Source organism: Phodopus roborovskii, unplaced genomic scaffold (assembly GCF_943737965.1).
Source record: "Phodopus roborovskii unplaced genomic scaffold, PHOROB, whole genome shotgun sequence".
Lineage (NCBI taxonomy): Eukaryota > Metazoa > Chordata > Mammalia > Rodentia > Cricetidae > Phodopus > Phodopus roborovskii.
This window is the reverse complement of record NW_026126060.1, coordinates 126,183-144,884: the sequence shown is the minus strand read 5'-3', so window position 1 is coordinate 144,884 and position 18,702 is coordinate 126,183. Positions and strand designations below refer to the sequence as shown.

The 18,702-nt window shown below is 33.3% G+C and overlaps 1 protein-coding gene across 1 annotated transcript; it reads right to left on the bottom strand.

Moving 5' to 3' along the window:
• Positions 1 to 707: 707 nt before the first annotated feature.
• LOC127218357 (vigilin-like) lies at positions 708 to 2,741 on the bottom strand. Its single transcript, XM_051179376.1, has one exon. It carries the CDS (start codon positions 2,736 to 2,738, stop codon positions 708 to 710), a length of 2,031 nt encoding a protein of 676 aa, XP_051035333.1. The 5' UTR covers positions 2,739 to 2,741.
• Positions 2,742 to 18,702: the final 15,961 nt, after the last annotated feature.

Here is an 18,702-nt window from a genome sequence, read left to right as displayed (position 1 = left end):
TTCTTGAGTTTAACTTTTTTTGAAGGAAGATTTCTAAAAGGTGTGTCTAGAGTATTAGAACAAATCATAAAATTCTCAAGCTCCTCAATGATAGGACCATTATCTGAGGAAACAACTCAATTAATGCAATGTGATGAGCTTCAGCATCTGCTTGAGTACCACTTTTACAATGTTTGTGATGTGCAAGTACTGTTAAAGTATATCAATGTCTAGTATACTGACCAGAAAGTGTGTTTACTATGTTGTAAACCATAATATCACATTGTGCATGTGAATTAGAAATAATGTAAGAAGCCAAAAGAACAAATTTGATTGTTTTTGTGAAGCAAAAGGGTATGACTTCGTAAAGATATCTAGGTAGCTTTCTTGTGACAGTTGCTAAGTTTCATAGTAAAAGTTAAAAATGCCATACTAATATAACATGAAGGTAGGAAGCCTGAGTTAATGTATATGGACTTTCTTAAGAGAATACATGTAAATATGTCAGGATATATTCCTGTGTAGAAAGTGTTACATCTTGCAAACATTCAAGCCCAAGAACATAATTTCCACTGTAACATTTGTAGTATCTTAGCAGTGATGTGAAGATGGAAAATATGTCAGAATTGTGACAGTCAATAAATACTTCAATTCTATAATAAAATTTGACAGCAGTCTCAGGTAATCAGGTTGGGACAATTTCCATTTATTTGGTTTATTCCTTGTTGTTATGGTCTCCAAGGGTGAGGCTTAGGAGACACTTGATGTTTCAGTTTGGGAAAATCATCAGAATTGTTCACATGTGGAGGACGTGTCGTAGATTTTGCATTACGAAGAACATTTCTTTTCCCAAAATTCTTAGATGTTTTTACACTTATGTGACCAGGGCCACGCTTAATATGCTCCAGCGGAGGTTCACACTTTCCAACAGACAGGAAATGTTTCTCAAGAGTCAAGATATAGTTAATTGCATCTTGTACATTACAAGATGATCCACTCACAATGATGCTAGAATTAGCACAAGTTCCCTTTGAAGGTACACGAATGTCTACATGGAATTGTTCCATGATTTTATGAATGGATTTTCCACCAAATCCAACAATATTGGCACAAACCTGGTGGTTCAGCGGGATTTCCTTGGAAACGGTTTTTTCAATCTTACGCAGCATTGTCATTATTGCATCTCGAGCTCCTAGGATGTTGTCTTTAGAACCCGAAATGGTAATTTGATCTTGTATTGGATTGACTCCTTTCTTTGGAAAATGAACAGTAACATCATATTCTGTGCAAATCTGGGAAATAAGTATACCTTTATTACCAAAGATCTTGGAATGATATTTGGGATCTAAACTGAATGTTTGTCTGAAATTTCTTAATGTCCGGTCATCTATTTCCATTTGTAAAGCTTTTACTTGTTTTTGCAGTTTCATCTTGGCTTGTTCTACATTTGCTTCAAGGCCCATAATAGATATAATATGAAAATTTCCTCCTGGTTGTGATACCTGAATATGAACTTCAAATTCCTTTATTAGCTTGCGTAACCCACTTCCTTTGTGCCCAATGATGTATGGATGTAGATGAAAAGGTACTTGGACTTCAGCAGTGACAGGAACAAGAGACTGCTCAGCTTGCGTGGCCGTCGTGCAATTTTCTGCTTTGCACGAGATAGACATGGTGTCACTCTTTTTTGGAGCAGTTGATACAGGCCCTTTAGTGTTCTTCCCTCCTTTTTCTTTCCCAGTTTCCTGAACCTGTGAATGTATGTTTGTCGTTGGTTTTTCTGTTTCTGGAAATTTGACTTGAACCTTACAATCTCTTGCAATTTGTTGAATTCTAGAGCATATTGGTCCCATGATAAAAGGATGGAATTTTGGAGGAACAACACGTGTTGTGACTTGTGAACCCAATTGTTCAAATATCTCCTGAATACGTTTCTTTGCTGCTTCAACACAAGCCTTTGCTCCTTTTATTGTGACCTTTGTACTCTGTTTTCCTGCATATGAAAAGGTAATAAACACACCACCGTATTCCTTAATTATTTCTCTTAAAAGCTGTCCTCTTTGCATGACAAAGTAATTGTGGAATTTGGGATTTATCATTATGCTGTCCTCCACCACGTTCTCCAGATCTTTCAGTAAAACCTCTACCTCTTTTTGCACATCTTTAACAGCCTTTTCTGTCCCTATGATGGTTACTGATTCTTGATCCTTGTTCTTAAAGGTAGGGAAAATGATACGTGCCCCTGTCTTCTCACAGACCTTATGAAGATTGCCACCATTTTTACTCATAAGAAATTGGTGATATTTTGACTTTACAGGGACAGCCACAGAGTAACTCTTTGCTTGCTCTTCTTCTGCAAGTTGCAGAAGTTTTTTCTTAACCTTTTCAACACTTTCTTCAGGGCCTCTAATAAGGACTTTTTGAAGGCCCAAGTTGGTACTTGGGAAATGAATGTGGACTTTGCCACATTCTGCCATGATAGAACTAATCAAAGACTCTTTAGAATCAGTCAGGGATGTGTGTAGACTAGGAGGAATAGAAATTTCTACTTCAGAAAATTTGGCTGCATTTTTATGCATCAAGAGCATCCAGTTTCGAGTTACTTCATGGTTTTCTGGTTTTCTAACAGTGATATTATTCTCTGAGTTGCAGTTTGATGATGGAAAGTTTACTCTTCCTCTTGAATTCAGGTTGGTAGCATGGTTTCCCCTTTGTAAAGACCTATTAGGATACACAATGTATTGTCTTTTCGAAGTCATTGTTGTTTTCAAGAAGATGCAATCCAGATGTGTTGCAGATCATTCAGCAGCAGCCCCAAGACTAAAAAACCGCTTGTAGTTGTCCTTTACCATATTACTGTATGAGAAAAAATAAATACTTTCAGGGATTATTTATTTCAAAAGTAATCCATAGGATAAAGTCAATAAAATGATTATTAGATTAATTCATTTTCATGAGGATACATTAGAGTTTCATGTATGTACCTATCCTTATATGAGGACAAGGTAAGTTCAAATGAAAAGAATTTTGTGGCAACAATAAAGATATTTTCAAATGAAGTTCATCTTTTAAGTATTCTTACAACATTCATAAACAAGTCTCATTGTTTCAAATGCAGAGTCAATATTTATTTTTTTTGCCTGTACCAGTTGTTTCAAAATAATTATTGCAGAAATATAGTCATCTACATCTCTAAAGATAGTGTGTTTACCAGTGCTTGATATTTTCAGTAATAATTTTTAAAAATACATATATTAGAACTGCAAGTAACTGTCTGGGTCATGAAAAAAAGAGGCATAGAACCATTATGGGGACTAACTGATAAATGGTATATTGAGAGAAATGAGAAGAGTTAAGAATATAACAAGTAGGAAATATAGTAAAGTAATTTAACATTTATGAAAACATTACCATGAAATACAGAATGTATATGTAAAATTAATATATACAGATAAAAGTAGAAAAACTTCATGCAGTCTATGTGTTCAATTTATAGAATTTTAGTAAATTTTGAGTTTACAGGAAGTACCTTTAACTCACTGGAGAAAGCTTCCATTACCTACATGGGTGCCCCATGATCATTTAAAAGAAACCCCCATTTCTACAAGCATATACAGGCAAATAATATATTTTTATTTTTTCATTTAATTTTTTACTTAAATTAAAATGATCTTATTTTAAATACCAAACCCAGTTCCCTCATCCTCCTGTCCTCCCATTTCCCCCACTATCCTCTCCTCAGACAGGGTGAGGCCTCCCATGGTAAATCATCAAAGTCTGTCACATCATTTGGGGGAAGAACTGAGCCTCCCCACATCTAGGCTGAGAGAATATATCCCTCCTTACGGAATGGGCTCCAAAAAGCCCATTTATGCACTAGGGATAAATACTGCTTTCTCTTCCAGTGGCCCATTAGACTGCCCAAGCTGCCCAATAGACACCCAAGTTCAGGGGGAGCTAGTTTTGTCTTGTGCAGGTTCCCCAGGTGGCAGTCTAGAGTCTGACATATATTTTGCCTGATCTGGGAGTTTTAAAATAGTAATATATTTTCTGCCCAGAGGATAAATCTCAATTACCTATTTCAGTACTGTTTTGAGAACCAAATTTGTTGAGAAATAATACTATATTCCCCTTTTAATTCTGAAAAATACTCAATTTCTGTTTATACCAACCTTAAAGAGTGTTCTGACTCATATTCTATATGTATATATATATATATATACATATATATTATCAAATGAATATCGCAGAGTTCCTTGAAACCTATTTCATCCTTTAAATTATTAATATCCATATTTTATTGATTGAACTATATTTGATTTTTGTTGGATTGACTTTTTGAGACAAGGTTTCTCTGCAACATCACTACCTGTCCTGGAACTCACTTTTTAGAACAGGCTTGCCTCAAACTCACAGAGGTCCAGCCGCTGCTCTCTCCCGAGTGCTGGGATTAACAGCATTTGCCAATATAATGCCAGTTTATGAATGTAAACTGATTTCCTAAAACTTGCCAAGTACTTAATGCCACTTTCTTAAATTTAATCTTTCATTTCTCTCATGGTAACAAGTCCTGGCTAAAATTCTTTACCTCCTCTCTTGAAATTTTTCTAATTTACTGAACTACCCCAACTCTTGATTGATCCTTGTCTAATGTATTTGTCTTTTGGGGACCAAATACATTTACACTATATTATAAAATTTCCTTTACTACTTAATGCCTTTTTTTTTAACTTTTAAGAGAGTATCTGTACATTATCTTTCATTTCTTTGATGAAACATGTTTTTAAATGTATCTGTCTAAAGAAATACATAAATTATTCTCATATATATATATATATACTCATTTTAAAATATCATTAAATAAATTTCTGTATACTTTCATCACTTATTAAATATAATTTCTAAATAAGTTTATAGACTCACACTTATTATCTAAATATAAGTAGCAAAATGATAAAGTAATATTGACTGTTTACTAAGTAGCTACATCAACTATGTCAGAAATAGACGTAAGTATAAAGATAAATAATTTCTTACATGAACAGTGTATTTAAATCATTCACTGATTCTCTCCACTCCTGCTAATATCAAGTCTTCTACTTCTTCTCAAACTCATTACATTTTGTTATGCACACACATCAACATATAGTTCATTTAGTATTGCTTATATCATATGTGTGAAATAGAATGTAGTTGAAAGTCAATTATTCTAGCATGTTTTTAATCTTTCAAATCATATTCAAGTCTCAACTGTAACATAACCTTCTAACAAAGGTCATCACTGAAGGGACTAAGGGCATAATCTTTCGCTCTTTTCTCTCTCATCTATATTATTAGTTTCAAGTGACAATTCTACTTTGGATCAGTGATTCCTACTCAAAACTTTCCCTGCCAGAAATCATTATATAAAACATGTTGTCTGTTCATTACGGTATTTGCATCATCTAATAGGACTTGTAACATATTCTAAGTGCTAAAACCTCCCTTTTTGGGATGACATTAAAATTATAATCAAAGGAAAACAATACAAGATAATGTATTTAGCATGAAGTGGCAAGAATATATATTTAGGAAAAAAGTGTAAAAGAGATAAATGTGCATATCAAATTATGGAAAAATAAACCATTTTTTAATTTTGAGAAATATTTAATTATCTATGACATTATTATACTTATGATATAAGCAAGTAATAAAGTTTTAAATAATATTAAGCATTGACTTCCACAATTCTTAGTCTGTCATATTGATACTAACTGACACAAGTTTGGGAACTTAACTGATGAGTAAAACAATCAGTGTTAGGAATGGACTGGAATGAGCAAGAAAGGGATTCAATTGATATAAATTTCAAGTGGCAGAGTCAGATTTATAGCACTTAATAAATAAATACAAATTTGCAAATCCTTTACCAGATGGTTTTAAAACATTGTTTGTAATGCTGGTGATCTAATGCAAAGCTTGGTGAATACTAATGTGTAATAGCCCTAAACCTTAGTGCTTTTTGTCACTAAGCCATAACCTTAGTTCTTAGTTCTTAAATTCTAAGAAGAGAAATACATGTTTAATTTTATCTAGCAACATTCATCTAGATGCTTATACCAAAAGTAGTCTTATAATAAAAACAAATACTTCCATATGCTATATTCAATTTTTCATTGAATAATTTGTGAAAGAAGATAAATTAACATATAAATATAAGGAGATATCAATAATCAAAATATTGAGTTAAAGGTTTTATAATTTTATTGCTTAATATCTATATGTAAGTGAGAATAATATTTAAAAATGAAACAGTTACACATTGTTAGTATTTGTGTGTATATTTATACACAGATGTAGTAAAACTATTTATAGAAGATAATATTAAATAAATGTGTTTGGGATAAGAAAAGTATGTGATATACTCAATACATTAGTTTGTAAAAAATATTGTTAGAATTTTTTGTGATAAAACTTTAAAGAAGCAAATACAAACTGATGAAAAGACTGTGGTTTATGTATTTTAGTATATATAACTACACATACACTTACACACACACACGCACATGCATATGAACACATGTGCTAAATAATAATCAAAATATTGAATAAAAGGGCATATACATTTATAGCTGAATTCATCTCTACATGTAGTTAACATCACATTTGAGTGATTTAAGTGGAAAACTGTGTTACACATTGTCAATATTTTGTGTCTGTGTTTGCACAAAAGTATGAATACATACATATATATGTGTATATATATATACATATATATCCATAAAACATTTATAGTAACAAGACTTACCTATTTATGGGTGATAGTTCTCACAAATTTTCTAACCTGCATCAAGTTTCCTTTGTAAACGGTTTTTGAGACTCTGTATGCAAGGAGAGAGCCTTAGGTAAACTTCATGTCACACAGACTAACACAAACTTTTTCGTAATTGCAAATTCATTTTTTTCTCTCATTGAAAATAGTTTTTCATTCATTATATCCTATATAATATAGTTATATATCCTATATAGTTTCCTATATCCTATATAGTTTCCTATATCCTATATCCTATATAGTTTCCCTTTCCTCTACTAATTCTTCCTCAACATCCCTCCCATAAGAGAATTTTAACATGTGGAAATCATCTGTTATTGTACTTCCCTATTAAAATTTATTTACTTAAAAATTATTAAAATTTATTTACTTAAAATTTATGTGTGTGTATGTTTTGACAAAATGGTTGTCAATGTACCATGTGCATGCAGTTCACACAGAGGTCATAAGAGGATATTGGATACTTGATCTGGAATTACAGATGGTTTCCAGCCACCTTGTGAACTGAACCCAAGTCTTCTCCAAGAAGAACAATTGCTCTTAACCACAGAGCCATTTTTCCAGGTCCAAATGATTGTAATTCATAGAAGAGTTTCCTGACACTGATAATCCTTTCCTGGTCCTTCATATAAATGCACGGTCCTATTTTTCACAAAGGTTCTGTGTATAAGATTACAATACTATCTTTAAGGAAACTATTTACCTGGATTATGATTTAGATACTTCATATGTTGCTAAATTGCAGTGGATACTATTGCTTAATGCATGAGTATATTTTTTAATATATTGGGTTATATGGAAAAATATGTTGTAGATTCCACATAATTTTTGAAAATCTACTGGTAAATGTGCAGCTCAATCATATTCCATTTACACAGAAATAATTATTTCCCAGGTTTGATAGCAAATACCACTAAAACAATTGCATTGTAGAGCCCCATGCTCCACCAGAGATGATGCTAGCACCCAGATATGTAAGTAATACCCCCACTCCTGGACCACCAACACTACCCCAGAACTTACCCTCCTATACCCCTATAGACCCTCCTTTCCTCAACATCCTATTCTATCTATGTATACCATTAGTATAAGCCAAATGCTCCACCAGAGGCACTCCACCAGCAACTAGCTCTCCAGAGGGCAATGTGGCCCTCTAAACCCCAGAGAACCACCAGCTGGAAAACTGGCCAATCTGGATGCAATAACCCCAGGTCTTAACTTGAGCAAAAATCTACTTTTTAACCAGGGTTCACCCAGGACATCAGATATCCACCCCTCATCTTGGGCAGAGGACCTCTATTCAACTACAGGCCACTCAGGCAAGAAAAAACAGAGAGGAAACAGAAACTAAGGAACAAAACACCAATCCAACAAAGACAAAATCAAAAAACAGGAACCTACACATTTAATCACTCTAAACCCAGATTTCAAAATACCAGTAAAGAACATAATCAACATCATTCTAGGTAATGCATCTCCACCAGAGCTCAGTTATTCAATTACAAGAAACCTGAAAATTTCAACACAACTGAACACAACAAAATGACCTTAAAGCCAACTTTATAAAGCTGATCGAAGGGCCCTTAAGAGGAAATAAATGTGTCACTAAAGGAATTGAGGAAAACACACACACACACACAAAGAAAAAATACTGAGGCAATGAATGAGTAATTTAAAGAAAGCCAAGAAAACAACAAACAGATGAAGGAAATGAGTAAAACTGATCAAGAAATTTGAATGGAATTAGAAGTAACCAAAGGAAACACATCCATGGAATTCTGAGACTGGAAAATCTAAGTAAGTGAATAGCAACTACAGAGGCAAGTATCAACAAGAGAATACAAAAAATGGAAGACAGAAAATTAGGCACTGAAGATACAAGACATAGATACATTGGTCAAAGAAAATGTTAAATCCAAAAATTCCCTGGCACAAAACATTCAGGAAATCTGGGACACTAGGAAAGGAACAAACCTAACAATTATAGGAATAGAAGAAGAACCTAATCTCAAAGGCCCAGAAAATTATTTTAATACTCTTATAGAAGAAAATTTTCTTGACCCAAAGAAGGATATGCCTATAAAGATATAAGAAACTTACAGAACACCAAAGAGATTGGACCAGAAAAGAAAGTCCCCTTATTATATATATAATAAAACAATAAATACACAAAACAAAAAAATATTAAAAGCTGCAAAGGAAAAAGGCCAAGTAATATATATATATATATATATATATATATGTATATATATATATATATATAGGCAGACCTATTAGAATTGTATATTCAAATCCACAATGGAGACTCTAAAAGCCAGAATATTCTGGACAGATGTCATTCAGACACGACTGTACAATACCCTACAAAATTTGTAGTCACTATTGAAGGACAAAAAAAAGATGTTCCATGAAAAGCCCATTTTAAGCAATAAAATAAAATAAAATAAAATAAAATCTATCCACAAATCCAGCCCTACAGAAGGTACCAGAAGAAAAACTACAACTCAGAGGTTTACTACACCCACAAAATAACAGAAAATAATCTCACACAATTAAAGCCCTAAAAATGGAAACACACCCACCCCCACACACGTAAATACTACCACCATCACCATCAACATGACAAAAATTAACCATCGTTGTCCATTAATATCTCTCAATATTAGCAGATGCAATCCCCCAATTAAAACAAAACACAGAGTAGCAGAATGGATAGATCTGTTTTCAGGATCTATCCTTCTGATACATATGGGACACTCAACTCAATGTAAAAGATAGAAATTACCTCAAAACAAAAGATTGTAAAAAGATTTTTTAACAAAATGGTCCTAAGAAACAAACTATATTATCCATTCTAATATCAAACAAAATAGATTTCAAAACAAAGGTAATCAAAAGAGAACAATAATACTCATTAAAGTAAAAAATCAACCAAGATTATTTTTCAATTCTTAATATCCACAGACAAAATACAAGGTCATTAATGTTTGTAAAGAAAATACTGTTGAAGTTTAAATCACTCTTCTCCCTCACTAATTGATAGTGAGAGACTTCAACAGGCCACTTTCAACAAATGAAGCAAATGGACCTAACATATTTACAGAACAATTTACCCAAACAGGCAAGAATATACCTTCTTCTCATCTCCACATAGAGCAGTGTCAAACAACACACAAAAGAAAATTGAAATAACCACCTGTATCATACCAGAAATTTATATGAGCCTAAAGACTCATGGAACCTGAATAAATATCTGCAGAATAACTACTGTCTAAAGTCAGAAATAAGAAACTAATTAAGACTTCTCAAAAGTCAATGAATATGAATGCACCAAACTTATGGGACACAAAGAAATCATTGCTAAGAGGAAAGTTGATAACACTAAACTCTTGCATAAATTGGAGAAATCTCATATTAGCAACTCAATAACACAAATGAAAGACCTAGAACAAAAAGAAGCAAACACTGAGAGTGGGAGTGCAAACTTGTACAGCACTTTGCAAATCAGTATGTAGGTTTCTCAGAAAAATGGGAGAAGTCTAACTTAAAATCCTGTAATTCCACTCTTAGGCATATACCCAAAAAATGCACATTCATACAACAAGGGCATTTGCTCAACTATGCTCACAACAGCATTATTTGTAATACCTAGAACCTGGAAACCACATAGATGTCGCTCAACCAAAAAAATGGATAAGTAAACTGTGATACATCTACACAGTGGAGTACTTACTCAGCATTAAAACACAATGGAATCCTGAAATTCCCAGGGAAATGTATGGAACTAGAAGAAAACATCCTGAGTGAGGTAATCCAGTCACAAAAAGACAAACAGATATGCATTCACTCATATATGGATTTTAGACATAGAGCAAAGGATTCTAGCCCACAATTTACACCAATATAAAAGCTAGGAAACAAGGAGGATATACACATTCCCCTGGAGAAGGGGAAAGGGACAAGATCTCCTGAGCAAATTGGGAGAATGAAGGGAGGAGAGTGGGAGTTAGGAAAAAGAGAAGGGGAGAAAGTAAGGGGGACAGGTGGGCATGAGGGAACAGGAAAATTGAAAGAGGGAAAGGATAAAGGAGAACAAGAAAAGAGATACCATAATAGAGGGAGCCATTATAAATTTAAAGAGAAATTTGACACTAGGGAATTGCCCAGAGACCTACAAGGATGAACCCAAATAACAATCTAAGTAATAATGGAAGGCTATCTTTGATGCCCTTCCATGATAATGAGATTGATGACTACCTTATATGCCCTCCTAGAGCCTTCATCTGATCGAAGCAGAAGCAGAGACACACAGCTAAACAATGAACCAAACTCCTGGAATTCATTTACAGAGAGTGAGGAGTGATGGGCAAAGGGGTCAAGACCAGGCTGTAGAAATCCATAGAATCAGTTAACCTGAGCAAGGGGGTGCTCATGCACCCCAGTCTGATAGCTGGAAAACCAGATCCAGACCCCCTAAATGTGGTTGTTGGTAAGGAGTACTGGGTAGTCTATGGGGCCTTTAGTAAGGGATTAATATTTATCCCTAGTATATGAATGGACTTTGGGAACCATCCCAAATAGAAGGACACTTTCTCAGTCTAGAAACATGGGGAAGGGCCTAGGTCCTGCCCTGAATGATATGACAGACTTTGAAGACTCCTAATGGAAGGCTTCACCCTTCCTGAATATAATTCAGGAAGTGGAGGATGAGAGGGTGAGGGAACTGGAAGTGACAAGTAAAACAACCTTGTTTCAAATTCAAATAGTAAAGAAAAAACAACCAAAAGGAGCAAACACAGCTGAGAGGAGTAGATGGCAGAAAATAACCAGAGACCTGAAATTAAAATAACAAAAATGACAGAAAGATGACAACAAAAAGAATCAATAAAACAAAGAGTTGAGTTTTGAGAAAATTAACAGGATATACAACCATCATTCAAACTAACTAAAACACAGAAAGAAAAATCCAAATTAACAATATCAAAAAATAAAATGAACACACAGAAATAAACAACAAGGAAATCCAGAGAATCATTAGGCCATACCTAATACTCCTATATTCTACCCAACTGGAAAATCCAAAAGAAATTGACAATTTCCTTGGTAGATACCACTTATAAAAGGTAAATAATGATCAGATAAATAATATAAATAAATCCATATCCTCTGAGGAAATAGGAGTCATCAAAAGTCTCACAACCAAAACAAATAAACAAACAAAAGCTCAGTGCCAGGCAGTCTTATGCAAAAGTACTCAAAAATTACTAGCAATCCAAATCCAAAACCCATCAAAAAGAATATCCACTTGGTCTTGACCCCTTTGCTCATAACTTCTCCCTCTCTGCAACTGGATTCCAGGAATTTGACCCAGTGCTTAGCTATGAATCTCTGCTTCTGCTTCCATTAGTTTCTAGATGAAGCCTCTAGGATGGTATTTAAGGTAGTCATCATTCTCTTTATAGGGTAACGGCATTTAAAGTAGCCTCTCCACTATTACTTAGATTCTTAGTTGGGGGTCATCTTTGTGGATCCCTGTACAAGTCCCTAGTGCCAGATTTTTTCTTAAAACCTATAATGGCTCCCTCTATTGAGGTGACTCTTTTCTTGATAAACTTACCTTTTTCCTCTAGTTCAATTTGTGTGTGTTCCGTTGATGATAATTTATGAAAGCATAAACTTACCTTTTAAGTTTCCAAAGCAATAGGTGATGATAGCTTCATGGAACTGCTCATTTGCCTCAATATGAAGCAAAAAGCTGAAAATAAAATGGTAGTATTCAATTAACTGAAACTTAGTGGGTTTCAGTATTTCTTAAAAATATCATCCTTTTATCAAACAAATGCCTTAAAATGAAATGGACACACACACATACGCATATATATTTGATGAGGAAATAAGTATTTGGATTAGAAAAATTCCTCTATCCCAATATCCCAAGTAAAGTTCAAAATATACCACAAATTTAGGTTAAAATGTCTCCACCCAATGAGTCTGTTGCGTCATGTAGGATTTATAGATATTCTCATATAATAAAATGAATGGTGTATTTTTTATTTTTTTTTTGCAAACTCATTTCCAATTTGAAACATTCATTTAGTTTTTATTCATACACATGAAGAGTTATTACATGATTTTGTTATTTAGTATTACAATTTGGCAATCACAATTTTCCTCAGCAAATTTGGCAAATATTGTAAAATCTTATATAAGGTAATCTAATATTAACACTATCAAAAAGTTTAACATTTTTCAGGTGTTTTAACTATTGATTTAACATAAATAAATTTTTTGTTTAATCAATAAGAAAGTTATCAACTAAATTTTAAATTTTTGAAATGAAAACAATTTTGATTATTTGTACAAACATTTTCATGTGTGAACATTTGTGTATAAGTATGCAAATGTTTCCCCTGTAAATGGTGAAATTAATTAACAAATAGATTCATATTATCCCTAAAGCACTGTATACACTAGTCCAAAGTTATGTAGATCACCCTGAAAATTCTTAATACTATAGTATTTAATTTTATACATTAAATATTTAAGTATTTTTTTTTGCATTTATAATTAAATGTTGCCCATTGGATGACAAGAACTTTTTGGTAGCATCCTTTATGTATGCCAACCAATTTATCTCTCCTAATAATTTAATATGGTACATTTCAACTCCAGAATTGTACAAGTATTTTTTCTCTTCCACTAATTCTCAATTAAAATTCAAAATTTGTGTGATGTAATTTCTCAAATTGTTATGAACATTACTCTAATCAAATTACTATACATGATGCCAGGAAAATGGGAAATCATTGAAAGTTCCTATGGACTTTGTAATATGGCACAAAAAAAATAACCTAACAAGTTTGAGAATGCTCAAATGATCCTACTTCATGCTACAATAGTAATGATATAATACATTCAGAAAATAGATGAAAATTGAATAATAATATATAAATATTAATATGCTTATATGCAGAAGAATTATTTATAAAATATTAAAATAACAGTGATAGTAATGCTAGTATGAATAGTTATTATATAGTTATTATATGTTCATATTAAAATATGAATAACAAGATAAAATCATATTTATCAGAGCACAAATATTTAAAATATGAAGTTTTAGTCATGAATCTAGTACATGTATAAAAATTTAGATTAAGGAAGAAAATATATGGCTTATTATGGACAATTTATGAAATGCTTCTGACCTGAGGTGATTCCATTATTTTACAAGTAACTTACCAGGCCAATTTTAAATTTTGAGGAAATCAGTTATCACCTGAAAAAGACTAGCCAAACTAGACACATACTCTAAACATTAAGATTGAAAGAATCTCAGATATTAATTTCATATTTATATATATGTGAATACATGATAATTAAAAATATCAATTGAAGACCATATACAAAAAATAAGTAACACATGTTGTGAGATAATATATATACAGAATATAGAAATGATAAAATAATAATGTTGAAGTTTTGTTAATAGAAATTAAAAAATGTATGCAAATGTACTCTACAACTAAAATATAAAGAAAAAATTGAAAAATAAAACAAAAATGAAGATTAAAATGAAGCATTCTCATGCTGTATGCTAGAATAATAAAAATTATTTCTAGAATCTTCCATAAGAATAGTCAGTCAAATATAAAACAAGAATCCCATAAGAGTCCAGAATTCTAAGAAAGCAATAAAACTGTTTCACCTGCTTACAAGTGAAATATCTGACTGAATAATGTCCATTAGAAATACTGAGTTTACCTTGAAATACAATTGAAGATTGTGAGGAATCTGACTCACAGTAAAGTCGGACAAATACAACCATAATATAATACTAAGGTTGACCTAGATTAATAGTGAATACAAAGACAAACTCAAACATATTGAATTTGGAGGAAAATGTGACAAGAAAGTCATTTAAGAAAGTCTATTCATATGAAGATAACTACCAAAAAGTATGAATTTGAAAAAGATTATGACTTCACAATGAAAAAGAATGTCAAGATGGCTGCCAAGTTCCACACTTCCCAAGTTTGGAACTTCAGGAAGTTTAATTTAAGATACTAAATCTTAACACAAACAGAAAATAACACATTCTCACAACTGGTTATTAATTATATTGTGAGGAAAGAGTAATTTGAAAGAGTAGTCATGGACTCAGAAGTAGGTATGAGAGACTTTTAAAAAATAGATCAACCAATTACAATGAAATACAAAAGTAACTCAGAAGACATAGATTAAAGAGTTGCCTCAAACTTCTGTGTAATCTGCTAGAAATCTTAAAAGTAAAAGAGTAGTTATTTATCACCAAAACTCAAAATAAAATGTTAACAAATATCTTACCTGGAAATGATGAACTACCAGACTGGACTAAGTTTGGCTTTACTGGGTATACATGAAGGTTCCCATGACAATAGAATTTCGAGGGAGTTGACCTCACAAGGAGTATGCCAATCAAGATGGCTAGATATTACCAGTGCCAGAAAGGGACAAATCTGTATTATTAAGTTTTAGACAAGCAACTGCAAGAAATTTAAAGACAAAAGAACAAATTTAGAGGAAATTATTCAAAATAATTTAACAAAGTAAATACAAAATGACAAGTATATGTAAGTGCTAGAAACTGACTGTTATAATCATATTCAATACTTTTTTAATTTCTGAAAGAATAACTTAGACAGTTATACCCCTACTTATTAGAATAACAATAAAGGAAATACATAAACATAGTATTTATATATAAAGTAGGTGGTAAATCCCTCAATGAATATAATCTTTTAGTATTTCATAATAAATATGATAGTATAAATTCAAAATGTTTAACCACTGTTTTCTGAATTTTGTAAAAGTCTATGTTTTCCAATGTGTTTTGTGATCCTTGTGAAAGGGTCACTTGACCCTCAAAGGGTTTACAACACAGAGATTGAGAACTACTCCACTAAACATTCTCCTATACTCCAAACATAACCCTCCTTCCTCCATTGTGGAAAAGCAATGAAGATTTTCCTTGGCAATATGGATAAGTCATACCTCCTAACAATCTTATTTCTGTCTTAGCCTATTGACTCAAGACATAAGAAAATCAAATTATCAAAGGGAGTAATCTTAGTTCTCAATTCAATGTAATATTCATTATAACTCCTGCTGTGAAAACCCTCTTCCACCATGGAACAAATATTTCTGGGGCAGTATATATTAGGTCATGAGGATATGAAGAATATTTTAAGTGTGACACTAGGAGTGATAGTGAGTACATTTATTTGTATTCCTAGAACTGTGATTCCTGGCTGTAAAAGAAAAGGAACTATGTGTCTGACACATAATCAATATATATACTACCTTCTGAAGAACAACCCTCCAGCCCTCCCAGCTACTGCCACTTGTCACTGCAATTATGTCTTTAAAAGCATTTTTTCTAGCTTTCCAACTGCATAACAATTGTGGGGAATAAAAGCAAGGCCATACTGCTTTATTTCTTAGGCCAAGAAATTTGTACTTTGTTCAGTGGTGATGTTCTGTGGAATACAAAATTCTGTGAGCACTCTCTGAGCCTACTGATGGTAGTTTTAAAAAAAGAATTAATTACATGTATGAAAGGCAAATCTACAACCAGCATAAAAACCTAATCCTGTACGAACAATGGATGACCTTTTCCATAATGTATGACCCTGAACAGGGTCAAAGTAGCACCAGATCACTGACCAGATCACTGACTGGACATACCACAGAATGGTGCTATATTGAGAGTTCAAGGTTGGTCTTAGTTCCTGGAAGCTTTGGGATTCAGGAACAACCTTTGACAGGTCAGTCCTGGTGAGTGAACATCCATCTTGCTAAATCCATGCATAATCCCCATCTCAGCCATGCCACTTTGTTCATGGGTCCCATGGAAAAAGAAAGGAATAGGTAAGGAAATAGTTCAACTGCCCATGGAATGAGTCCTCTTACCTATATCTTACCTTATACTACCTAGTAGAATGCCTCCTCATATAAAGTGGCCTTTTGATGAACATTCACATGGATTACAAGAATCTTGATATTACTTCACAATTTAATGTTTTCAATCCATATACCTTTTCTAAAAATATCTTTCTAATTTTCCAATCATACTCTATCTACATCCCTGACAATTCAGCTAAAACATTGCCTTCATCTGAAGAATCATTATACAATTACAAATCAAGGAAATTCTCCTTCCAAGCATAATATATGATCACATGCACTACCCCAAATTCTGCACACAATGAAAAATTTTTCTTGTCATACTATTAGGGGTTGTCTCAAAAAGTGGATATAATGTTGCAGCTGTCACTATCTGCTAGATACATACAGAACAATCAGTAAATTAAGCCTGTCTTCTCTTCCACTGTCAACCAATTATAGGGCACACTCCATGAGTCTATCATACATGCTTGAGTATAGCAGGCATTATAAATAATTTCTTTAAGATCTTCATGTAACGTGTACGGTTTTTCCGCCCGCCACCCGGTCTTGTCCTGCTACCGCGCCAGCCCCAAATAATACAGAGACTCTGTATTTGATACAATGCTGTTGGCCCGGTTACTTGTTTCTTATCGGCTAGCTCTGCCTTAATTATTAACCCATTTCTGCTGATCTATGTATTTTCACATGGCCTTCTCTTACCGAGGAAGCGGCTGGCGTCCAGCTCTCTCCTGACTCTCCATCTTGACTCCTCCTTCCTACTTCCTCTTTCCTCTGAACTACAAACATCACCTTAAAACCAGTTTGAGACTGTTTTGCTCGAGACAACTCATGACTAGCTAGCTGTAATGGTGCACCTTTTTATTACACCCTGGCCAGAGTTTCAAATAGAACTACAGTCAAGAATTTTCTGCCACACAGTGACTAACTACATATGTCACTGCCAGTTCTGTTGAGAAATTTGGTTGCTAAAAATTTTCTTCCTACAGGATCCATTGGAGCAATCATCGTCCCATTTCAGCAGGAAGTAATCTTAATATGACTACGCCCCCTTTCCCTACCCTTGGAATTTTGGGATAATAGTCATTGTCTTTGGGTTGGTTTTAGTTATTTGGGATTGGGTGATGCTTACACTCGGGTTTATCTTTTAGACAGGAATAGGGAATGGTTGGTAAAGGTATGGTTTAGATGGGATATAGGTAGATTAGCCTATTTTCTTGAGAATTTGAGTAAGAATGAGATAGTATTTTACAGCTTACATTGTTGTGTATTCTTATGTGGTAAGCTATGTAAAATTAAGTTTATATTTTGTTATATTGTGTTAAATATTTCCACTTACAATGTTTTATGTACATTATTTTTTACCATATTCTATGTATGTATACTTTTCTTGTATTCAAGACATTTTGTATATTGATACAATTTGGGATATTTATCTTGCTGCCCTTTATAGTTCTACCTCTTGTCTTGACACTTATACTCTACCTCTATTTTAGGGATTTATATGTATGTATATGTATATAGTTACAATGTTTAAGTATTTGTTCCGGCTTTATTCGGGGAAGTTTTTTAGCTAAGTTCCCGAGTATTACAGATTATCTTCACTCACATTTCCTGTACCTATGAGATTAGTCAGATATAGATGCTTAATCTTCAATCATTTCATAGACATGCAGAACATGGTATTTAAATGTTTTAATATTAGTACTCCATTGACATGAGACACTGTTGCTCCTGACAGTACCGTGCACTTTCCCGAAAATATGTTGGACATTGTTGTTGCTCCTGCTGGAGTTCAATCTCGCCTCAGCTAATGGCCTGTTGGGCATAGAATTGCCCCCACCTTGACCACTGATTTGGACATGCAGTCCTATGTGCTTGCAGGAGACAAATATAGAAGACTGCTTGACCTTGCCAAGTCAGGGTAAGACAGCCATTCTATTTCCCTGCTGTTGTTGTGGTCTGTC

Excerpts from the sequence above, each read along its gene's own strand:
- LOC127218357 (XM_051179376.1), bottom strand. The coding sequence starts at position 2,738 with ATGACTTCGAAAAGACAATACATTGTGTATCCTAATAGGTCTTTACAA.